The following is a 25,622-nucleotide window of genomic DNA, read 5'->3' as shown; positions in this document are numbered from 1 at the left end:
TTTGTATGCATTACTATTACAAAATGATGCTTAAGAGGGGAGCTTGAAATTTTAGGTTTATCAAAAGGAGATGGGTTAAAGTTGGGTGCAGGTACCCTGCCCAGACCCCTCTACTGGTAAGAAGTGAGCACCGAGATGGAAATCCCTGTTTTCCTGCACTACCACCCGCCTCACTCCACCACCAGATAGCAGCACAAATCCACCTAAAACCCGGCCATCCCCACACCAGCTGGGACGTTGCGGGGCAGAAGTCAACCCACACATACCTGTTTTATTTTGCCCAAGGTATGTTTAAAAAATGGAACCAGCATTTAAAAAATCTGGGTTTGCAGCTCCTCTTTATTTAAAAATATTTTTACTTGAATTTCATTGGGTGACATTGGTTAATAAAATCATATAGGTCCCAGGTATACAATCCTACAGTACATCATCTGTATATTGTAGCGTGTATTTATTTACCACCCCGAGCCCAGTTCCTTAGGAGTAGCAGCTGCCCTTTGGGGCCTGATGGCTCCAGGCTATCCAAGTTCTCAGTGTCAGCTGCTGTTTCTCATCCTGCCCTGTTGCTGTTTTCTCATAGGGGACACGTTTCACGGGACACCTACCTCCTCCCCTCCCCCTCCCCACGTGGGCCGCAGGCAGGTGTTAGAGCACAATGGCTCTGGGTCAGATTAGGGCTGATTCCAGCCCTGCCATCTACTAGTTTGGGGTATGTTACATGACCTCGTTGCCTCAGTTTCCCCATTTGCAAATGGGTGTATTCCCCTTTCAGAGCTGCAGGGACTGCCTGATAGGACCCGATGTAGAGAGCTCTCCACAGTCTGGCACATGACAAGTACTCAGTAGGTGCTACCATTTCCCCTGTCCTGCTCTCATATAGGCACTTGTTTGCACACCCCCCATCTCACAAATGACCCTCACACTCCTGACCTGATGCAAAACATACCTCCTGGTTTTTTTGTGTGTTTGTTTGTTTGTTTGTTTTTATTTCAGAGAGGAAGGGAGAGGGAGACATAGAAACATCAGTGATGGGAGAGAATCATTGATCAGTTGCCTCCTGCACGTCTCCTACTGGGGATTGAGCCTGCAACTCAGGCATGTGCCCTGACCAGGAATCGAACGGTGACCTCCTGGTTCATAGGTCGATGCTTCCTTCTGGTTTTGAACACATTTTTGAATTCAAGAGTATGGAACTGCTCTGAGTGTGAGGCCTGGCTCTGCCTTACTAGCTGTGGGCAAGTCACTTCACCGCTGTGGACTCAGGCTGTTTTTTTGCTGGCTCAGGAGAACTAACTCAGGTTGGTAGGGCCTGGAAAATCTCTCCAGCAGGCCTGGGAGTGGGAAACCAACACCTAAACCCCAAGACTGCTTTTCTGGCCCCTCCAAAGGGTTTGGTTGTCGGCCCATTCCACTGTGGATTTCTTTGGTAACACCTTTTATTTTGGGAGCCATCTCTCTCTCCTCACATCCTGTGGCTTGGGAAGTGTTGATCCTGCCTCTGCAATTCCAGATGAACATGTTTCAGTCCTGGCCAATCAGAACACCTCTCCACCAGTCCATGCCCTCCCTCCCCCAAGGTGATTGGTTCAGGAATAAACACATGACCCAATCCAGGCCAATGAGAACCTGCCCTGGGGCTTTTGCTGCAACTGCTTGGAAAGGAGACTTCCCACTGAGATTGCTGAGCTGGTCCAATGTCAACTCAGAGAAAAACAAGAACTAGTTAGAGACTAAGTTCTGATGAGTCATGTGAGCCCCTGAGTCCTGCCAAACTTTAAGTCAAACCTCTTGTGAACTTTTCAGTTATATGAACTTATAAAATTAGTTTTGCTTAAGTTTTCTGTAACTTAGGAGTTGATGAATTCTAAAACCCCTTCCTTTTGTGGTCCCTTTAGACAGTCACAAATCAAAAATCTAGTGGGAGACAAACTTTAAGGAAATTAAAGTTATGGGTCACAATTTTTAAAAAGTGCTTTATCTGTGACTGCTCTAAGAGTCTTTTGTCATTTCTCTGTCCTCAACAGGCTTTTTCTTCTAATATTGTAGAAATTCTCTAGCCCAGACTCGATATTGATTGTAATGTGTGTAGTGTTCACTACTGAACCCCAGTGCCTAGCACATAGGAAATGCCTTATAATTATTTGTTCAATGAATGAACAAGATACTCATTTGTCTGAAATGTCGTGTCTCTCCACTTGCCTCAGCCTAAGAGGTTCTGTGTAATGGCTTTTCTAACCTCATCTTCCACCTTCCCCTTGCTCACTTCAGTCCAATCACACTGTCTCTTAAAAACCCCAAGTTGTTCCTGCCTCAGGACCTTTGCACTTGCTGTCCAGTCAAGAGGCCTCTTTCCCCAATTCTTTCCTCAGCTGGCTCCATATCCTCCTCTAGATCTCAGCTCAAATGTCACCTCCTCAGGCCCTCCCAGACCACACTGCCAAACAGCCCCACTCTGCTTTCTCTATGCTGTTTGATTTTCTTTACAAATCAACATCTGAATGCCCATGTGCATGTATTTATGTTTATGGTCCCTCTACCCAGGAGGTCATCTCCACTAGGGTAAGTCCTTTTCTGTTTACGTTCACTGCTGTGCCCCAGGGTCCAGGTCAGAGCCTGGCACACACCAGATGCCAATAAACATTTGCTGAAGGAATTCACTAACGGGGATCAGCCTTAATACTCTATCATCATGATCTCCTGCAGGAGGACCATTCCTGACCAAATCATGGATCCCCTCCAAGTGTTTGAAGTGGATATCAACATTAATTCACTGTCTCAGGTGACAAAGCCCCCACCCTGAGCCCAGAGTTGGGGGGTGGGGAGGGGAGCCAGGAAGAGGCTAGGGGTGGGGCCTTACCCTCCAAACTTCTTACACCCCTCCCCCAGCCAACCAGGAAACAGGAGGCAGCCCAGGTTAAGTAGACTCTTGCTGCTTTGTTATAAATATATTATGTACATCCAAAACATGACATTAAAATATCACTCCGTGTTACAGAAAAGATATTAAGGCTTTCTATTATTTACATTAAACAAGCAAGCACCTTTAAAAAAAAAAAAAAGCCCACTTTTCCTTCTCTGACATCCCCCTGGCCAGAGGGGATATGTGTCCCCTTCCAAATGATCACACCCATCGTAGGGGCTGTGCCCTCTGAAGTCGTCCTTCTTTCATGTAGAAACATCAGCTCTGGCTGGAACCACGTGGGCAGATGGGGGAGGGGAGGAGAAGGTCCAGACTTGGGCAGGGGATTCTGGCTTCTTCTGGCCACCTGTCCTCAGACCCTTGCTGTACTTTGCTATCCTTAAATAAACAGGCTGGGCTGGGGCTGTCCCCCAAGGCCTTTAGGGTCAGTTTGCAGGGCAATGCTCCAGGGACACTTAGGTGAGCCTAGGGGCTCCTAGACCACTGGGAGAAGACGAGGGACAGACAAGAGGATTAGTGGCCTTAACACCAGCCACACGGAAGTGCTGCCCAGTGGGGCTGGGGGAGGTCAGAGTGTGGGGAGTGGGTGAACTTCCCCTCTACTCAAAGGGCTCCTTTTCCTGCAGTCAGGCTTGGCAGACAGAGCAGCTCAGGTAACTAAGGAGGGGGCCGAGGAAAGGAAACGGAAAAAAAAAAAGGGAAATGAAAAGTCAGTGGCTCAAGTATTGTGTGTCACAAAGGGTGGGCTGGGGGTGCCCAGGCCCAGCTCAGGAGGCGTCCTCTCCACATGGAGGGGCCAGCACGAGGAAGGCTGGAATTTGGCAGATGGCTTCGGTTTGGGGAGGCCAAGGAAGGTTGGCAATGAGGTGGCAGGCTGGAGGAGTTATTTGATCTTCTGGGCCCATTTCATGTCATCTGCCCGAGGCTTCTCTCCTGTCAGGCCCTGGATAAGGTCCTCTAGGCGTCTCCAGAAACCCATCTTCTCCAGAGGGTAGTTGAGCCAACCTGCAGTGGAAACAGGGCACCAAGGGGTTGAATGGGAGAGGAGCGGTTGAGGGAATAGAGAGAGAGCTGGTCCTACCTGAGGCAGGAGCAATAGGGAGTGGGTTGGCAGACGGGAGGGGACAAGGACTGATCAAGGAATCTAGGAACAAGGGCCTCCCACCAATGGGCTCAGGGACTGCTCAGACATGCCCTCATACCCTCACTCATTCACTTTCTTATTGAGCACTTACTGTATGCTAAGCATAGTGGCAGCATCTCTTATCACTTGGCTCAAATGCCACCTCTCCCAGGAAGCCTTCCCTGACCACCACTTAAACCACACTCCAGGCCTGTGATGGCCCTCTCTTTTCTTTATAGCCTTCCTGATAATGTAACTAATCTCATTAATTCAGCACTTCCATGATATTTTGTTGAGTTTTCTCCCCAACCCTCAACTAGAATGTCAGCTCTGAACAGCAGAACCTCATGTTTTTGCACCGTTCACCCCCAGTGCCAAGAATGGTATCTAGCACATAGTAGGTGCTCAATTCATATTTCTCACAATTTTATTTCATATCTGCATTACAATCTCCCAACCAAACAAGGTAGATACTATTATCAGTCCTTTTTCCACACGAGAAAATGAAAACCTAGAGGGGAGTTTTCCAATTAGTAGCAGGCCAAACCAAGATTGGTCCCAGGCCTGGCTAAGCAGTTCACTGAACTCCTAAATGGCCTAAATTCTATCCCCTCCACCTTCTCTCAAAGAGTATGACGTGCAAAAAAAAATTTTTTTTGTGGCTCTCAGTTCTGCCTCCAGAAAAACAAAACAATCCCTCTCCCAAGCCCCAGTAGCTTATCGAGTACCTACTATGTGCCAAGCACTTTGCATCTGCCATCTTGCCATTCACACCCAGAAAAGCTGGTACGTGAAGGAAGTGCCTGCAGACCCATTTTGTGGATGAAAAACACCACATCCCGGGAGGCTTGAGTCCTCTACAGGCACACATGGAGGAGATGACAGGTGAACCTAACTTGGTCTGACTTGATAGCACCTTATATACTTAACCTTGGAAGAAACCCAACTCGTCCTAGAAAACATGCTGACCTGATTCACCTCACCTCTCTGGTGGCACTGGCCCATTACCAATGGCATATGTGCCTCCTGACTGTTCCTCAGCCACTCTAGGCATCTTCCTGCCTCAGGACATTTGTACTTGCTATTCCCTTTGCTTGGATTGGTCCTTCCTTATTTATCTGCAAGTATTTGCACTCCTACCACATTCCAGCTTTCTGATCTCCTTACATGAACAGCCACTCCCCTCTCCCCTCCACCCCATGTCTCTCTGCCCTTCACCCTGCTATGTTTTCCTCCGTAGCATTTCTCAGACCTGGACTTTGTCCTTTCTCCTGTCATACTTCCTCTCATAAGCCCTCCACTCCAGCCACAATAGCCTCCTTGCAGCTCCTCAAACAAAAGTGCATGCTCCTGCCTCAGGGCCTTTGCACCACTGTTCCTGCAACCGGCAGTGCTCTTCTTTCAGATCCGCATGACTTTCTCCCTCAGTTTCAATGTCACGTTCTCAGTGAGGGCTTCCCGGACCACCCCACTTAAAGGGAAAATTTCCCCATTTCCTTCCACCCCTGCTTTATTTTCCTCCATAGCAGTTAGCACTATCAGATATAGGGCTTGTTTATTGTCTGGAATGTCCCCTATTAGAATGTAAATGCCTTGAAGACAGGATTTTTGCCAGTTTAGTTCAGTGCTGTGTCCTAAGCCCAGAGCAGAGCAGTGCCTGGCATATAGTAGGTGCTTAATAAATATTTGTTCCATGAGGTGGGGTTGGGGAAGTTCTGTCTTGTTTATGGCTGTGTCCTTAGCACCTAGAAGAGTGCCTGGCATATAGTAGGTGCTCAATAAATGTGTTCTGAGAGAATGTTCCCACAGGGCAAGGACTGCATGACCTTCCACTGTGACCTGTGCCCTCCTGACCCTGAGGATGGAGTTGTAGCTGGAGGAGGGGGGGTGTCCTGTTCTATGCCGCCTTCTAGCCGCACCTGTGGTGATGCAGAAGTAGGTCTCGTGGGGTGAGACGTGGTGGATTCGATGGTGTTTACGTGGCAGGATGACATGCCAGTCCTGCAGGAGGATGACCCAGCGTGGCAGCCCAAAGTACGTGTGCGACCACTTGTGAATCTGGTTGGTGAAGGTGCCAAAGATGATCAGGCAGAAGACGAAGCATTTCCAGGGGTACAGCTGCTCCAGGGCTTCTGCAGGGTGGGGAGAGGGTGGGTACCCATAAGGCCCACATAATTGTCACATGGGGTTGGGGTCGACCACCAGCTCCGGGCAGCTCCCATCCCAGGGTAGCACCCAGACCTCCCTGCAGCCTCCCATGTGGCCCCAGCGGCAAACTCAGACTCCCCTTTGCTCATGGGCAGATAATGAATAAGCATAAATAACAATAATGTGGGCTCTGGAGTCGCAGCACTGGGCTCAGATCGCTGCTATGACATTTCTTGGCTGTATGAACCTGGGTCAGTGACCCTGGCTCTGTGAGTCTTAACTTCCTCATCAATAAAATGGGAATAAGTTGCCCAGCCGGCGTGGTTCCGTGGTTGAGTGTCGACCTATGAACCAGGAGGTCATGGTTGGAGTCCCGGTCAGGGCACATGCCCGGGTTTTGGTCTCAATCCCCAGTAGGGGATGTGCAGGATGTAGCTGGACAAGTGGAATGAAAAGTTAACTAGAAGAGGATGTTCTGCCAGGAAAAGGCGGGAGCCTGCAAGTAGGCCACGTCAGAACAAAGTCTTGCACGCAAGACTTATTGTTCAGAGGCAGAATTTCCTTGAGGTGATAAATAGTCCATGAGGGCATGGAAAGCCAGGGAGGGTACACTGCTGCAGGTGGAAAGGGTCTTTGTATAACATAGGAAATTAATAGTGTAATGTATAACTTAGCTCAGATGATCTCATAAGCATGCCTGTTAATCATTGTCACTTGCTGTACTCCATTGTTAATTTACTGTACTCCCCAAATAAAAGCCATGAGAGCTTTGGGGGCTTTGCTACTTGCCTGACTAGCGGTAGCCCTCTGCTTCTCTAAACTTAATCCTGCACGCCAAGCTCATCTCAGCGTCACCGTTCACAAAGAACATCAACACAGGAGGCAGCCAATCAATGATTCTCTCTCATCATTGATGTTTCTATCTCTCTCTCCCTCTTCCTTCCTCTCTGAAATCAACCACAATATACTTAAAAAAAAGGAAATAAGTCTTTGTCCAGGTTCCCTAGAAGCACAGCCTGAGAAGGATTTGGGGGCTTTGTGATTTATTGGGGGGTGGGGAAGTGAGGGGAATCCTCTCCTCTGGAAGAACATTTGAGGGAATGAGGGAAGCAGGACAGGAGAAGAGCTAAGCAAAGATGGGGTGGGGGGAGTCTTGCCTCAGCCGATCCTGAGGGGAACTCTGGAGTGTTAATGGCTCCATAGAGTCGGTCCCATTCAGAAATGAGGGGGCTGGTCTTCTGTAGGTGTTTCATGTCACTGGCTTTAGGCTTATCCTCAGGGGAGAGGTGGGACCTGCCCTAGCCGTTCTCAGAAGGGGCAGCTGGGAGTTGTTAGCAGCCCCCCTCACAGCAGCAGTGAGGGACGGTTCCACCCCTTGGGAAGAGGGTGTGGGAGGGGCACCACAGCACCTACTACCACAGATACTCATCACATCTACCCACAGGGAGGTTGCTCTGAGGATCAGTGAGGTGTCAAATCGTTAAAACAAGGAAGGACGTTTCCCCACCTGACAGTAAGGCTCAGAGAGATGAAGTGACTTATTCTGGGACAAGTTCCCTCCCTAAAATAGGTAGGGCAGAGATCTGAATGCAGGACTGTCCGAGTTCACAGCTGATACTCTTTCTACTAAGCCAGGGCAGCAAAACCAGCTCTTAGGCAGGTAATACAAATACGCAAGAGGGTGGGGGGTGTAGGACAGCAGGGAGTAGTGGGGACTGTGGCAAATTGGGGAGAGTGCATTCCTGTCTAAAGGTGGCAGCTGCACTTCGCTCCAGCCCAGTGAAGAAGACAAGTGGAACAAGGGCCCAGGGTGGCCAGATCGGAATGTTTAAGAGAAGCTGGAAACACAGGCCTTTATGTCAAATACCCCAATTTTACATGAAGGTAACAACATGTTTTATAACACTGTGAGGGCCCAAACACACACACAAGCCACAGGAGGCTCATGGGCACACGAGTGTTTGTCTCCGTGGCCCCCTGGAGGCCCACCACCAGCTGGCACGCTCACCAGGGCTCTGGGTGTGGAACTGGTAGGCCATGTTCAGCAAGGGCAGCAGTGTCACCAGGCAGTTGTCCCCATTGGTCTCGATGAAGTCATGACGTGTGATGGCTGTTGGGTCGATGTGATGCTCCCGGAACGGCCGGATGAAAGCCTGGGGTGGGGTAGGGAGGCGGGAGTGGGGACAGATCCAGCCAGTCTGTCTATGCTGGCCAGCCACTCCCAGTCTCCAACACACACAGAATTTGAGCTCACCTCCTTGGCTCTGGGATGCCAGAACATTCCACCATGCCACTGATGCCACAGACCCCGCCCAGCCTTCACAGTCTAGTTCTAGCAGAAGACAGGTCGAAATGACCAGGCAGGGACCTCGGGCTGGTACTGCTCCCCTCTGGGCCTGCCTCCCCACCTGGGCTATGAGACAAGCTCCACCCTCTTTCCCACCCTAAGACAGGGAAACAGGCTCAGACAGGAAAGGGACCTCACCCAACGTCAGAGAGCCCGACCTCCTTCCAGAGGAGACGGGCTGGGGCTGGGTCAATATACGCACCTTCCCCACAATGGGCAGCTCCACGGAACCCCAAGTGTCGGCTCCCCAGTGCACCAGGCCAGACAAGAAGTCAGCAATGAGAGCCCCTGCAACTGTGGACAAGACCAGAGTGAGAATGGCGAGGGGGATGGGGCACACAGGGACACCTCGCCATCTGCCCATCCAAACCAGGGCGCCCAGCATTCACTCACTGGCTTGCTCGCTCATTCACTCATTTGTTAGGCGAGAGGCCGTCCCTTCCCTACTTGGGAGCTCTCTTTCCTGTGAATGGAGCCTCAGTCTGGTTCTGGCCCTTTCCTTGTTCTGCCTCAGGGGAGCTGTGGGGACTGGAGAGAATACCCTGGGCATGCTCAGATCAGCCTGACCTTTCCCTGGGAGGAGCTGACCCTCAGGTGCCCCACACAGGGAAGCCCGCTCTATTACAGTGCTGCTGGTGACCGGATGGAAATGTCCTTCTGGGGTCTGGTGTCAGGAAGGACTTCACTGGCTTATTTTGGTTGGTGTAATAATCTCCAGGGGGATATATCTGTAACACTCAACAATGAAACAAAAAGAGAAGTACATGAGGTGCCGATGGACACCAGTCCCCAATCCTACCTAGCTTTTATCAACAATACACGTGGTAATTTGGCATCCAGCAGCCTTTTCCTTATCTTTGTTCTCAATTGGTTCAGAACTGGAGTGGGTCCCCTAAGAGACCCCAATATCACTCACTCACTTGAGGGTTTAGTATGATACAGAGGTTAAGAGCTGTGAGATCTGTACTCAAATTCCAGCTGTCGCTCACTAGCTGTGTGACACTGGGAGTGTTAGCTGTGAGATCTGTACTCAAATTCCAGCTGTCGCTCACTAGCTGTGTGATACTGGGAGTGTTACTTAACCTCTCTGTGCCCCAATTTCTTGAAGATAGATGGGAATGATGATGATTTAAAAAAAAGAGGAACCCACTTATAGCACTTTCTTAGTGTCAGACACAAGTGCTTTACATGCTTGATTTCAATAAATTCTCATAATCTGTTAGAAGTTGGTATCATTTTTATTTTTAGTTTATAGAGATGGGAACTGAGGTTTGGAGAACAGAAGTTACTAGAATGAGGTAGCATAAATGGCAAGTGGCAGAGCTGGGTTCTTAACCAGCTGTGAGGATCAAATCTAACACAGCAGGATGAACCATCACCATTGTACACCTGGGGAAACTGAGGCAGAGGGGCAACCACCTGTCCAGGTAACACCCCAGTGCCACTCCCATCACACTCCCCTCTCACTGCATCTCGGTCCTCTTGGTGTGTTCCCTTTCCCTTGACACCCTTACATGTCTTGGGTCTTCACATTTGCTTTCCCCTCTGCCTGGAACATTCTTTCCCAAGATGTAACACAGTTCACTCTTCACTTCCTTCAGTTCTTCACTCAAAGTCCTCCGAGGACACCGGATCTAAAATTGTACCTGCTCTTGCCCGGCCGACATGGCTCAGTGGTTGAGCGTCGATAACTGAACCAGGAGGTCACGATTCGATTCCTGGTCAGGGCACATGCCTGGGTTGTGGGCTCGATCTCCAGTGTGTGGTGTGCATGAGGCAGCCGATCAATGATTCTCTCTCATCATTGATGTTTCTATCTCTCTCTCTCTTCCCCTTCCTCTCTGAAATCAATAAACATGTTAAAAAAATAACTAATAAAATAAAATTGTATCCCCTCGCATTTCCTATCTCCTGTCTCCTTTTGTCCAAGCGCCTGTCACCTTGGACTTCATTTTTCTGATTACCGTGTCCCTCACAAGGATGTCAGCCCACAAGGTCAGGGATTTTAGGCTTTTGTCTATGGCTATATCCTGGTTCCTGGCACTTATCAGGGGTTCTGTATATACTCACTGAATTAATTAATCAATGTAAACACGAAGTACAGTACCTGGCACACAGTAACCCCTCCATACCTATTCTTATCGATGCTGTTGTTATTCAGTCATTTAGTCTGTAAGCAACATTCTGAGACCCTGTACTGTGCACCAAGCTCTGGAACCAGAGACACACCAGATATTGAGCTCACTGTCCCTGTGGCAGAGACACCGGCAGGAAAAGCTATAAAACATGGCAGGGAATGAATGCAGTTCTCAGTGATTGTCAGGGTAGTCCACTGGGTCCTGTGACTTCAGGCACACCCTTTCCCCACCCCTCCCCACACTCAGTTTCTCTGGTGAACTTGTTCAAGGCCCAGCAAGGCCATTTGGGTTCTTTGAGTTCTGCTAGAGCCGTGGACTCTTGGTGACAAGAGACCAGGTCACTGGGCCACTGTGGAGGCTGCAGAAAAGTCCCCGGAACGGGGGTCATGAATGAGGGGGCAAGAGTGGGCACGCAAGTCACTGTGGGCTTGCAAGTTAAAGGGTAGCCGTGAATGAAGACTTTCCAGAGGGCTGGAGCCTCCACCCCATGGATATCAAACACGGAACAGACAGTGGGGGAAGGGAGACACAGCTCTATGGAGCCACCTGCGAGTTCTTGGTGACAAGGCCAGGCGGGCAGGTCGGGACAAGCACTACCTCCTGGCATGCGGAAGCTGAAAGATAAGCCATAGGGTGACACAGGTGGCTGGGCTGGGGAGGGTCAGGGCTCAGCAGGGCCCTCCGGGCCTGTATACTCAGGGCCCCACCCAGGGCTGGGCCGTCCGGCTCCTCAATGACAACGCCGGGAGGGTGGGCCCGGGCAAGAGTCAGGGAGGCCAGCGAGACGGGAGACAGGGCTCTGCACTTGCTGTTTCCTTGCCCCGCACCCCATCCCTCCCTAAAGATCCCCGAGTGGCTGGCTCCTCCTCAATCTTCCAGGTCAGGGCAAACATCACCCCACCCCCCTGGTGAAAGCCGGGCCTCTCGGCAGGTGCTCCTGGTCACGTCTCTGTGCTTTATTTCTATCACGGCACGGTCACCGCATGAGACGGTGTCATTTACTATCCCCTCTTCTTGGATAAGGAAAGGGGCTCTGAGAAGTCCCCCCGACCCCGGAGTCCCATGACATGGAAGTGGTAGCCAGGGGATGGGAAGAGGCAGGTCTACCTGCCTCTAAAATCAGCACCCTTTCATGCCCTTAAACTGCACCTCAGTAAGTCCAGGGGCATTAATAGAGCTCCTACTGCATACTACAGGATGCTCTATACCAGCGGTTCTCAACCTGTGGGTCGCGACCCCTTTGGGGATCGAACGACCCTTTCACAGGGGTCGCCTAAGACCATCGGAAAACACATACATAATTACATATTGTTTTTGTGATTAATCACTCTGCTTTAATTATGTTCAATTTGTAACAGTGAAATTGGGGGTCACCACAACATGAGAGAACTGTATTAAAGGGTCGCGGCATTAGGAAGGTTGAGAACCACTGCTCTATACACACTACCTTCTGTCCACCAGGAGCAACAATAGGGTATGTGGACAAGAGCTAAGGTGAATCTAGATCAAGAATCAGGGGCCTCATCTCTTGCTACTATATTGCTGTGTCACCTTGGGCAAGTCCCTTGCCCCCTCTGGGCCTCAGCATCTTTACTTGCATAGTGAAGTGACCCCTGAGGCTCTATCCTAACAACTCTGACTAACGGTACACTATCTATCTATCTATCTATCTATCTATCTATCTATCTATCTATCATCTATCTATTTTTAAAAAATATATTTTGCCCTAACCGGTTTGGCTCAGTGGATAGAGTGTCGGCCTGTGGACTGAAGGGTCCCGGGTTTGATTCCAGTCAAGGGCATATACCTGGGTTGCGGGCACATCCCCAGTAGGGGGTGTGCAGGAGGCAGCTGATCGATGTTTCTTTCTCATCGATGTTTCTAACTCTATCCCTCTCCCCTCCTCCTCTCTGTGAAAAATCAATAAAATATATTAAAAAAAAATATGTTAAAAAAATATTTTTTTATTGATTTCAGAGAGTAAGGGAAAAGGAGAGATAGAAACATCAATGACAAGAGAAAATCATTGATTGGCTGCCTCCTGCACTCCCTCCACAACCCAGGCATGTGCCCTGACTGGGAATTGAACCATGACCTCCTGGTTCATAGGTCAACGTTCAACCACAAAGCCAAGCCGGCCGACTATTTATTTATTTATTTATTATTTATCTTCACCTGGGGATATTTTTTCCATTGCTTTTCAGAGACAGTGGGCCGGCCGGTGTGGCTCAGTGGTTGAGTGCTCCTAACTTGGGGACAGGGAGCAAACTGCAACCCAGGCATGTGCCCTTCACCTGGAATTGAACCTGCAACCTTTCAGTGAGTGACCAATTCTAACCAGTGAGAAACACCGGCCAGGGCTAATGATGCCTCTAAATGCTGCCTACACGTGAAGGCAGCCTCCCAGTGAGTGTGACCTTGTGCCCCCTAATATTCCACGCAACCACTGATCTGCTTCTTATCATAGATTGGTTCTGCATATTCTAGAACTTCACATAAATGGATTCACATAAATAGTATGTGCTTTTTTGAGTCTAGCTTCTTTCATGAGCATAATGCTTCTAGAATCACCCATGTAGGTGATGCATCAGCAATTCATCCTTTTTATTGCCGAGTCATATTCCATTGTCTGGATGTAGCACAGTATGTTTATCCATTTCACTATTGGATGTCTGGGTTGTTTTCAGGTATGACTCAAGTGTCATACCTGAATGTCCGTGAAAATGTCCATATATAAACCTGTGTGTAGACATAAGCCCCATTTCTCTTGGGTGACGATTTCAGCTGTTTATTTTTACTTGACATTTGTTGGGTACTTTAGGTACCAGGCTCTATGTCAGCACCTTAAAAGTTTTAACTCTTTTAATCCCTACACTGTACCAAGGCCAGTCCTAAGCTGGTTACACATCTTATCTCTGTAATCATCCTAAGCATTTAATCCTTCCAGAGAACAGAAGTAACAATGAAAACAATACAGAAGTCCCTGACTTACGATGGTTCAACTTAGGACTTTTCAACTTTACAATGGTTTAAAAGCGATACACATAATAAATCATGATATTTAATAGTTCATTATAAAATAAGCTTTGTGCGATGATTTTGTCCAACTGTAGGTTAATGTTAAGTGTTCCAAACACATTTAAGGTGGGCTAGGCTAAACAATGGTGTTCAGTAGGTTAGGTGTATTAAATACATTTTTGACTTATGCTATTTTACTGGGATGTAACCCCATCCTAAATTGAGAAGCATCTGCATTAGAAAAACAATGTTTGTGATAACAGTTAATACTGGAGCACTTTCGTGTACCTGGTGCTATGTAGGTGTTAAAAAGTGCATTATTGGGGACCATAGCTCCCCACACCTTAACTATGGGCTGTGCACAGTGACTTCCTTCCAAAGAGAATGCAGTATGGAAGGGGGAGGAGAGTAACTTTGCAGTGGAGAAAGTTGGCAAACACTACCTGGGCCAGGGGCATGGTCAACACCACAACGCTGAGTCATGTTGATAGTATGCACCTTGCTATGATGTGATGAACATGACAATTTAGCCCAGCTGACGTGGCTCAGTGGTTGAGCGTTGACCTATAAACCAGGAGATCAGGGTTTGATTCCCGGTCAGGGCATATGCCTGGGTTGCAGGCTCAGTCCCCTGTGTGGGGCATGCAGGAAGCAGCAGATCAGTGATTCTCTCATCATTTATGTTTTTATCTCTCTCTCCCTCTCCATTCCTCTCTGAAATCAATACAAATATATTTTTTAAAAATGACAATTTACCTCTGAGCTCTTCCTCTCAAAACATCTTACCCAGTGTAAGAAAAACACTAGACAAATTCCAGTGGAGGGGCATCCAATTAAATTCCAGTCCTCAAAACTGTGAAGGTCACTGAAAACAAGGAAAATCTGAGAAATGGTCACAGTCCAGAGGAGCCTGAAGGGACATGAGAACTACATGTGACGTGGAATCCTGAATAAGATCCTGGAACAGAAGGAGGACATTAGGTACAAAGGCCACCTGAACAAACTATGGACTTTAGTTCCTAATAATGTATCCATATTGGAACAGTGATTATAACCAATGTATGGTACTAATCCTATCTAACAAGGAGGGAATATGCTAATTGACCCTCACGCAGTTGCAAAGATGGCGGTGCCCAGTCACCTCAGCCCGCTGGGGTGGCAGGTTCATGGCAAGGCCGGGCCCGCCCCCAAGATGGGCCCGGCTGCTCCGCGCACCTGCCTCTGGAGACCCCCAGTCTCCTCAGCCCCCCAGTCCCCCAGGGCTGCCCGAGGCCCAGGTAACCAGGGTCGGCCGAGGCTTGCGCTGCTGGCAGTGGCAGCAGCAGAGGTGTGATGGGGTGTCACCTCCTGCCCCTGAGGGCTCCTGGACTGTGAGAGGGGGCAGCCGGGCTGAGGGGGTCCAGTGCATGAATTTTCATGCACTGGGCCTCTAGTGTAAGATATAAGATGCTAATAATAGGGGAAATTGGGGACAGGGTTTTATGGGAACTCTCTTTACTATCTGCTCATTTTCTGTAAATCTAAAATTGTTCTAGCCCAGCCGGTGTGGGTCAGTGGTTGAGTGGCGACCCGTGAACCAAGAGGTCAATGGTTTGATTCCTGGTCAGGGCACATGCCTGGGTTGCGGCTCGATCCCCAGTAGGAGGATTGCAGGATGTTTCTCTCTCTCCTTTCCTCTATCTCTAAAAATCAATAAAAACATACTTAAAAAAAGTAAAGTCTATTTAAAAAAAGTGTACTATCTCACTTCATGTGTACTGTGATGGGCCCTATCATATCTTGACTTCCAGAGGAGAAAATGAGACAGGGGTAAGGATTGCTCAGGCCACACAGGGCTCCTAGCAAGTGGCCAGAGACCATTGCAAGGTGTTAAGGATGACACTGAACCTTCCTGTTCAAGTCTGGGAAATAGGAATTTTAATAGTACTCACTTCACCTAACTAAAATCAAGTTAGTAAGATGGGCTAATGCAATTCACGTGCTTAGCATGGGACATAGTAAGAGCCACCCCCCCACCCCCAAAAAAATGTAGCTATAGTTAATGGTTTAAACATTACGCTCCTCTCAGAGCCTTGTCATCTGTTACATGACCAGCACCGGCCTTTGCGGGCTTCGGGGCCAGGAGGGATGTATGCTAGAACAGAGGTCAGGAATTTTAGGAGAGAATGAGTTCTCCCCTTCTGGGAGGAAATGGCTCTGTGATCCCCAGGCCTCTGCGGATGGCTGTTTTTAGACTCCAGGCCTGCTGCCTGAGGCTGCTTTAATGGGGGCAGGGGTGGCAGAGGCGGGCACACAGAAGCTTCTTTGTCCCAGCTGGTGGCGGTGGCTGGCAGCTGGCTCACCCTGGGGATGCCTTTCGTTTGGTTTCCTCCCTCTCTGCAGGATACTGGGGTGGGGCAGGAATAGGGGATGACTCACTCCAGGCTATCTTGACTCAATGGGTGACCTTGAGACAAACCCTGGGCCCCTTGGTGGGGGCCCACTTCCCCACAAGTCACCCAGCAGGGACTGCTTCGCCTCTGCCCAACTCAGGGCCTGGTATGGAGACAGAGTGACGAGACAGAGTGGACACTGCTGAGGGCTGGTCCAATATGGTCCTGAGCCAAACCCTAGCTTTGAGCTCAGATGCTCCACCTGACCTAGCAGGCCTGCCATGACCTGAGGCCATGTGACCTGTGTCCTCACTGCGGACCTTGCACCCGCTGTGCCCCTCACCTGGAACACCCTCTCCTGTTTGTCTGGCAGAAAACTCCTATTCTCTCTTCCAAAGACCAACTCACAAGTCCATATACTCTTCCTCTACTTCCCCCAAGTGCAGCACAGCTCAGGGCTCCCAGGGCTGTTCATCTCTTCACTCATTCATTCACAGCAGTAGTCCCGGTCAGGTCCCTAATGACTGACCAGTGGTTCCTTCACTGCCCCCCGAGTCTTTTGGAAACATATTCTCTTGCCGTGCCCCCCACCTCTTGGCTGGCTCTTCCTCCTCTCCCCAACCTGGAAGCACCAGTGGCCTCGGGCTCTGCTCCTACTCAGCTCCGGGGGGTGCACCTGAGCTTCAGACACCATCTCTACCCTCTAGACCTCCCAGATTAAAAAAAAAATCTATCTATATCTATCTGTCTATCTATCTATCTATCTATCTATCTATCTATCTATCTATCTATCTCTATATCTACCTATCTATCTATCTATCTATCTATATCTATCTATGTATCTATCTATATATGTTTTTATTGATTTCAGAGAGGAATGGGGAGAGAGAGATAGAGAGATAGAAATATCAATGAAGAGAGAATCACTGATCGGCTGCTTCCTGCACACCCCACACCAGGGATCGAACCCACAGCCTGGTCATGTGCCCTGACTGGGAATCGAACTGTGACCTTCTGGTTCTTCAGAGATTGATGCTCAACTACTGAGCCACACTGGCTAGGACAGGCCTCCCAGATTTTGATCTCTAGCTGCCTTCCCTGATTCTACACTGGGATTTCCAATTCCCTGCTAGACAGACAACCTTCCTTTGGCTCTCAGGCAGGCACTTCAAGCATCTACCCTCAGCCAGCTCCTTCAGCCTCATCCATTCAGGCCAAAAGCCTGGAGTAGCCGCTGACCCCACCCCTCTCACCTCCACAGCCAATCTGGCAGCATACGAGTGGCTCACCTTTCACGGCTCACTCCTAATCTGACAACTTCTCACCACCTCCTCTGCCCTACCCACGTCTGGGGCACCATCTTTGCCTCCTCTCTGGCCCTTGCTCCCTGCCCCCTGCATTTTCCCTGCAGGACCAGCTCCCTGTGGGAAACTCACAAATAACTGCTCACAGCCTTTAGAATAAAACCCCGGGCCTCCTCTTTATTCCCCAAAACTCTGGACATACAACAGCCTCAGGGCCTTTGCACTTGCAGTTCCCTTTGCCTAGAATACCAGGCCCCCGCCCTCACCTCTTTCAGGTCTCTACACAAATGTCACTGACCTTACCTCTTCCCCGCCTACTCCCTTATCTTGACTGTGTTAGCAGCATTGCACCATCTGTTTGCGCTTATTAACTGGGCACCTTTTCGTGCTTCTGCTTTTTCTCGTTTCAAAGGCCTTGCAGAGGCACCGGAACCTCTGGGGAGATAATGCTGGATGGGGGGCGGGCTCTGTAGGTGGCACAGTGCCCTTACGTCCTACGCAGTTAACAAGAAATCAGTGCAGCTACTTAAACTGATTAGGGACTGTGTAAACACTGCTATCGGGATTGTCTGTTCTTATCAGCCCAGAGGCAAAAGTATGAGATTGGGAAGCTGCAATCAGATGCACTGACTGGACAGTCAGAGATCGCCTGGGCCCAGGGCTGGAAGCTGCCTGGTCCCGACCCTGGAAGGGACTGATGACCTGCCTGGGATGCCCACTGTCCTGGCTCAGATAACACACACGTAGGCTTTGAGGCTGCCGATCCTTTGCCCAAGCGGGGCCCACCGTCTAGAACACCCTCTCCTCTCAGTGCTAACCGGTGGCTGCACAGTCCCCGGTTCAGGCGCCACGCAGTTCTGAATATGTGACCCCAGACTCTGCTGCTGCCTGGGTGAGGGCCAGTGGGCAAGTCACCTGGCTACTCAGAGGATGGCGATCAGAACCTTCTCACGAGGCTGCCACCAAGAGTTAAAAGTGCCCAGCCTGGGGCCTGGCGTGTAGGCACTCGGGAAATATCCACTGTTAAACTGACCATTGAGGCAGACGGCCCAAACCCCGGTGAGTGGGCCTTCCACCCCTCTATGCAGTCACTGGCCCTCTCAGCAGTTACGCACACCTGCATGTTGCCCTCACACTAGCTCTAGGAGGCAAGGACTGTGGGCAGCTTTCCTTAGAAGATGTGGAAAATGAGGCTCAGAGATGAAATGACACCTGCCCAAGGCCACGTAGCCAAGAGGTGGTGGAGCCGGGACTTGAACCCAGGTCTGCAGGGGCCTGCTTGTCACCACCTCAGATGGGGCTTTAGGGCTCACACTGTCTGCATTACTGTCCTTGAATGAGAGGCTGGAGGTGCAGGTCCCTCTCACCCCCGGGGCCGAGGGGCACGACTGGCACATCTGGCTCCTGTGGGTGGGGCCCAGGCTCCCCAGCGCTGGATGGATGGGTTAGTCTCCCCTCCAGCTGGCCTGGACCCCTCGCACATGCTCACTCCTACCCTAGACCCAGATGGCTTATTTAGCCTGAGCACTACTGGCTTAGGTGGCCAGAATGCTTTTAATGAGATTGTGGGAGCTGGACGCTAGAAGTGGAAACAGTGACTTAAGAACTCTGTCGTGCTTCCGGCTTGAGGTGTGTGCGACTCTAGGCTAGTCCCTCCTCTGAGCCTCAGTTTCCTCATCTGAAAAATGATGACGACTGTAGCATCTACCTCCGAGGCTGTGGATGGGTGCGGACTGACCGGGAGAAAACACTCAGTAGGTACTAATAAGTTGCAGCTTGCTCATTCATTCATTCATTCATTCAATATTTATCAAGCACCTACTGTGTGTGGCCTTGTGCTTGGGGCTGGGGACATAGTGGTGAACAGACAAAAATCTCTACTCTCAAGAAGCGGACATTTGAGTAGGGGAAAACACATAATAAACAAATAAAGAAATATGTTGCATAAAAGAGTAGGGTCAGGGGCTAGTGTATGACAGGACTGCTATTTTGGGGGGCTCCCAAAGAGTAATTGGGGGCTCCCTGAAGAGGTGACCTCTGTCTGAGCAGAGAATTGGATGAGGTATGAGCTATGTAGGTATGTATAGGAAGTGTTCCAGGCACAGGAGGAAGCATATGCAAAGGCCCTGGGGTAGGAGTGTGTCCAGTACATGGCAGAGGCACAGAGAAGAGGCCAGTGTGGTGGGACCAAGGAGAGCCAGAGAAGAGTGGAGGGAGATGAGGTCTGAGGAGGAGCTGGGGCCAGGCTATGCTGAAAAGTTGGTGTTAAATTCTTAATATACAGGGGGGTGGCATGACATGACTGAGGTGCTAACAGGGGCCCTCTAGCTGTGTGTGGGGAATGGAAGCAAAGGTGGGAGTGGGGAGACCAGGGAGGAGGCTCCTACAATAGTCCAGGCGGGAGAGGATGGTGGCTGGACCAGGGTGGGGACAGTGCAGGTAGAGAGTAATGGTTGGATTCTGAATGCATTTTGAAAGTGGAGCCAAGAATATTAGCTGATGCTTTGGATGTGGAATGTGAAAGAAAGAGGAGCTAAGGATGACGCCCAGGATTTTGGCTCAAGTGACAGGTGCCACTGACTGAGACGAGAAGCGGAGTTCCCACAGCACGTACTGAATTGTGTGTACACACATGAGCACGCATGTATACACATGTGCAAGTCGCCATCAGAGGGGCACAGACACTAGGTACGTCCCTGGCCCCCGTGGAAACGGAGGCCGGCAACAGAGCCATGGGCACTCACCGACACCCAGCATGATGAAGGGCGTGTGCTCCCAGCGGGCCAGCAGCAGGAGGTGGACCACGTTGTGGGCAATGAGGCTGAAACACAGGACCACACAGCACCACTCCTGGAAGCGCTTGCCTGTGTGGAGAGAGGGGAGAGGTGAGCATGGAGGGCAGCTTCTAATTCTCAAGAGAAGCCAGAAATCAGGATGTGGGTGGGAAATCTCCTCTTTAAATGTCACCCTAGCCCGTTTGGCTCATTGAGTACAGCTTCGGCCCTGGGGACTGAAGTGTCGTGGGTTTGATTCTGGTCAAGGGCATGCACTTTGGTTGCAGGTTCGATCCCCTGCTTCCGTAGTGGCGTGTGCAGGAGGCAACCAATCAATGTGTCTCTCTCATATTGATGTTTCTTTCTCTCTGTCTCTTCCTTTCCCTTCTACTCTCTCTAAAAATCAGTGGAAAAGAATCCATGGATGAGAATTAAAAAAAAAAAATGTTGCCACATATTTTTAATAGGCACATGAGCTTGGACAAGCTGATTTACTTACTGCAGCTTTGTTTGAGGTGTCAAACCATTGGAAATAACCTAAGTGTCCATGGCCTGGGGGACCAGCCAAATTACTCTGGTCCACAGCATCTCTGCGACCAGGAAATAGCCAGGGTGTGCACACGTTAGAACATCCAGGACATACCGGAGAGCGCAAACAGCAGGCATTTATATCAAAAACAAAAACTATAGTTAAGACTAGCTTTTCACTTACGCCTTTTTGAATTTAAAATTTGTGAATGTACTATCCAAAGTCTTTTCTTGTCATTTTAAATCAAAATTTTAAAAAAGTAACTGGAAATAAAAATAGCATGTGGGTGACACAGAATTTGTGACAGGGCCTCTGAGAATACTGCTTTCCCAGGCAGCGGGTCTCAAGGGCATGGAAGACTCTTAATGATAATAATTTCCTTATCATTAGTGTTTAACATCTACTAAGCAGTTACCATGTGCCGGGTACCAGCTGAGGTGATGCTATTTTGCAGATGAGAAATCTGAGGGTCAGGGTGGTCCCAAGGAAGTAACTCAAAACTATCCAGCTAGTCAGCTACAGACCAGGATCCTGTGGCCAGAGGATCTGGCTCCTGAGACCCTGCTCTTACTTGTCCTGTTGTCCCTGGTCCCTCCCGCCATGACCCTGACCACATTCTGGGACAGGATCACCTTAAACAGTAGACCAGGCAGCGAGTGATTCGCCATCAAAGGGGCCAAGGCACATCAAGTTTCCTCCTGTATCTGTCCTCTCCTCTCTTTAGTGCTTTGGATGTGCCGTTTCCTTCACCCTCCACACCAGGCTGACTTTGGCACTGCCCTTAAAAATCTCAACCTGGAACCTCTGCCTCCAGGAAGCCATCCGTGATACCTCCTCTGACCCCCGGGCTCCCCCAACATAGGGTCCATCATGAGGGACTGTCACTGCCTATCCAAACGTGAACTCAGGAGGCCTGTCTGGTTTGCTCACCAGGACCCTGGCACACAGTTGGTGCTCAATAAATGCTTGTGGAATAAAATTCCACTATGATAATCCTAAAGGAAAAACTGCCAGGCTTTGTCTTTGGGCTCCTCTTCCCAAAGCAGCTTGGGAAGGAAACATCCTTTGTCCCTGATAGGGAAAGAGGCTGAGAGAGAGAGAGAGAAAGGGCCTTGCTCAGGTCATACAACAGCAAGCTGCTCCCTGAGTCAGATCAGAATAGCTGCCCTCTCTGTGCCCTGTGAAAAGACCAAGATCCAGAGTGGGGAAGGACTGTGCCCAGAGTCACATTCCCTTAGTCCAGCGGTTCTCAACCTGTGGGTAGTGACCCCTTTGGCGGTCGAACGACCCTTTCACAGGGGTCGCCTAAGACCATCCTGCATATCAGATATTTACATTACGATTCGTAACAGTAGCAACATGACAGTTATGAAGTAGCAACGAAAATAATTTTATGGTTGGGTCACAACATGAGGAACTGTATTTAAAGGGCCAGAAGGTTGAGAACCACTGCCTTAGTCCCTTCTCATATAGATGAGGACACATAGCTACAGGGGTCATGCAGCAGCAGCAGAGAGCCTCGAACCCCTTGCTTCCTGCTTCTCGGTCAGGGGCTGTTTTCTTTGGGTCACGTGGCCCTGCCACTGCAGCAGCCTCCAGCTCAGGCCACCATGATCTGGCCCAGCAGGGCCTTCCCCATCTGGTTCCTCTTTGTGGCCAAGGCCTGGGACTCAGAAGCAGGAAGCCTGGGGAGGGGGGTGAGCTGCAGGCAAGGGACAGGTGATTCCTCAATGCCAACTTGTCTACTCACTGCCCAACCTGGCAACAGTATTGGCCAGGCCCCTGCAGTCATCTGAGTTTTTGAGCCTGAGATAAAATGACAATAACAATAACAGTGGATGACACCCACTGAGGCCTATCACAGCTGGGGTGCCAGGTTTAGCCCACATCAGAGATGCCACAGACCCACTCCCTCCAGCATATTTTGCTCTCAGTTTAAAAAAAAAAATTAGCTACACATACACAAAACTCACATGGAATTCCTATTTCCTGCTTCCCTTGAGAACATAGGACTCTGGCCACCCTGGGGCACGACAGCAGTGGTTGCCCCATCAGAAGGGGGTCCTGGCCTGTAGTCCCAGAGCTGAGCCTAGGTTCAGTTCACCCTGGTCCCTCCCCTACTGGTGGCCTCCTATTGGGTGGCTTTCCCTGGTGGCAGTCCTGGCCAGGCCCCTGCAGTCATCTGAGTTTTTGAGCGTGAGGCATAGTCTCTCATTCAAGTCTCAGTCCTTCCAGGGAGGAACTGTTGATCCCACTCCTCAGATGAGGAAACTAAACTGAGGCCCAGGGGTAAAAATGAAGAGCTGGGCCTGAATCCTGGACTCGTAAATGGGACACGATGGCCTGAAGTTTGGGGCTGTCCTGATTCCAAAGGTTGCCCAGCTCTCTCCCCCTGCCATGGAGAATGTCCCGGAATCTGAGTATTTTCCCGTCTGAACTCTCTTTGGCCTCTGGAATCTGGATCCTTCTGTAGAACAAGGCCTCAACTTTGATCCATAAAAAAATACATCTACAATAATAAACAGCCTTCATTAAGTACGTCCTACATGCCCGGTACAATACCAGCAGTGACCTCAGCCAGCCCTCACCATACTCCGTAGACCTTTGCCCCATCCTTCAAAGGGAGAAATGGAGAGATGAAGTGACTTATTCAAAGTCATTTGAGAGTCACCTAGGTCACAGCCTGGACAGTCAGTCTGGCAGGGCCTGCATGGTCAAGTGGTCTACATGCTGTCACTTTACAGATTGGTTGGCTAGAGCCCAGGGAGGGGAAGGGCTTTGCCCCAGACACAAGCCTCTGGCAGAGCGCTGGGCCTTGTTTTCTTGAGCCACCTCTGGCCTGGCCAGGGCCCATGATCTGGGCTGAGTTACAGCAGTGACTGCCGGTTGGCCTGGGGAGGGGGCCGGATTGTGTGTGGTGGCTGTGGAGGGCTGGGAGGTGCAGGGGAGGTCAGGAGCCAGGCCTCGGCCATGTCTGCTTTCCTGGCGGTGGACTACAGCCAGAGCCCTGGCATCAGGCCCAAATCTTCTAATTCAGTCAGACAAGCTCTGAACAACCTGCACTTCTGATGGCCTTTGGCCACTAGGAGACCCTGGACCTCAGGAAAGTGTGGACAGGAGGGAGGGAGGGAGGGAGAGAGAAGGGGGGGGGGGAGAATGATGTGAGAGAGAACAGGAATCAAGAGACAGAGATGAGAAACAGAAAAAAAGAGAAAAACAGACACAGAGACAGATTATAGGGACACAGAGTAAAAGAGAAACAGAGGGAAGGAGAGACAAAGAAATGTGAAAAGAACAAGACTGAGGGAGGCAGAGAGAAAGCTTGGCCCAGTGTGTGCCAAGGACCAGGCCTGGCCAGGGAAGGGCCCCATGCCTGTCCCCTGGCTTCAGTCAGGCCCATGTGGGGGACTGAACCTAGGCTCAGCTCTGGGACTACAGGCCAGGACCTCCGCTCAGTGCTCCCGACACCCTCTACCTCTCCTGTAACCCCGTACTGAGAGCCCCTGTGCCTCCCAGGGCAGGGGGCATCCGTAGTCAGCCAGTGGGGAGGTAAACAGCTGACTCTAGAGAGCCCTCAGAATCCACCCCTGGAGCACCTGAGAAGTGCTGTACACATAGGCAGGCATCAGCTGGCACCTGCTTCACCTACAGGCTTGCCCATGAGGTCAGGGGAAACATGCCAAGCCCGCCAGGCCTTTCACAAATCCTGGCACCTGGCACAGGACAGCTGCTGCTGCGAAACTGAAATCCAGAGTGGAGCGGGCGATGAGACTCTCTGGCTCCCGGCCTCAGGACCAGGGCCCAACTCCTCGGCTGGACACTCGGGGCCCATGGGATTGGTCTGAGGCTGCCTCACCCCACACACGCTAATCAGATGACTCAGCTCTCTGCCCACACAGCGCCCACTCTCTCTGCTCTGCTGACCTGCACTGGCCCTGCTCCTGCACGCCCACCTCGGGCTGGCTCACTTCCACAGTAGAGACTAAGAACACGGAACCTGGAATGTCATCCACCAGTGTTCTGGTTCTGGCCCTGATGCTAAGTGGCGGTGTGACCGACCACGGGCAGGGTGCTATTCTTTGCTAAGCCTCAGGAAATGTTGTCAAGGTGGATGGGGCACTCGTGAAGTGCCAGACACGTTAGGGAAACCAAATAGATGCAACCCCTGGCCTAGCCAACTTCCTCCCTGGTACGGGCAGGGGCAAGCCCAGTCCAGGCAGGACAAGCGTAGGAAGAACATGCTCTTCTCTATGAAGAGGCCATGGGGCCTCAGTTTCCTCTCCTGTAAATGGAGTTAATGCCAAGGTGCTCCTCAGACAACTGTAGTGAGGATGGTACGCGTGCATGTGAGGAAAATACCCAGGAATTGATAGGGCTCAATAAACTGTCTTTGCCTTGTTATTGTTGCCAACTGTTACAGTGCCAACCCACTTCTGGCCCCAGGAATTTCAAGAATCTAGTTCTGGAACCCAGAAACGTCTCCTACTCTCCCTTTGCTCACTCTGCTCCAACCCACAAGCCTCCTCGCGGTTCCGAAGACATTCCAGGCACACTCCCACCTCAGGGCCTTTGCACTTGCTGTATCCCTAGTCTGGACTAACCCTTCCTCAAATATCTTCATGCCCTTCAGAACTCTGTTCAAATGTCGCCTGTGAGGCCTTAACTGCCCTCCTCTAAAATGTCACTGCTCCCAACATTTCATTCCCCCCTTTTCTGCTTATATATTTGTTCTATAGGGCTTGTCACCACTGGGCAAGCGACGTACTTCCCTCCTATATTGGGCTGACTAAAATGCCAGCCCCATTTTTCCTGTCTTGTTCACCATTTGTCCCCAAGGTTCTAAACCAGGGACTGGGACAAAGCTGCTTAGTATGTAGTGAGACTAGTGGCTCATTGTATAGGTTAGGCCCCGCGAGATCAAGGTATTTCCTCAAAGTTACATAACGAAG

General features: G+C 50.3%; 1 protein-coding gene across 2 annotated transcripts in view; it reads right to left on the bottom strand.

The window, feature by feature from the left end:
• Window positions 1–2,914: 2,914 nt before the first annotated feature.
• Window positions 2,915–25,622, bottom strand: part of TMEM189 (transmembrane protein 189) — a 25,291-nt gene continuing 2,583 nt past the window's right edge. For both annotated transcript variants that reach the window (XM_006097973.3, XM_023761737.1), the window contains exons 2-6: window positions 20,115–20,234; window positions 8,741–8,832; window positions 8,200–8,344; window positions 5,963–6,175; window positions 2,915–3,925 (exon numbers count right to left, since the gene is read on the bottom strand). In XM_006097973.3, the coding sequence (XP_006098035.1) occupies window positions 3,804–3,925; window positions 5,963–6,175; window positions 8,200–8,344; window positions 8,741–8,832; window positions 20,115–20,234 (692 nt within the window). In that variant the 3' untranslated portion in view covers window positions 2,915–3,803. The remainder of the gene's footprint in view (window positions 3,926–5,962; window positions 6,176–8,199; window positions 8,345–8,740; window positions 8,833–20,114; window positions 20,235–25,622) is intronic.

Source organism: Myotis lucifugus, unplaced genomic scaffold (assembly GCF_000147115.1).
Source record: "Myotis lucifugus unplaced genomic scaffold, Myoluc2.0 scaffold_215, whole genome shotgun sequence".
NCBI lineage: Eukaryota > Metazoa > Chordata > Mammalia > Chiroptera > Vespertilionidae > Myotis > Myotis lucifugus.
The sequence above is the reverse complement of the archived record's forward strand: the minus strand, read 5'-3'. Positions and strand labels throughout refer to the sequence as shown.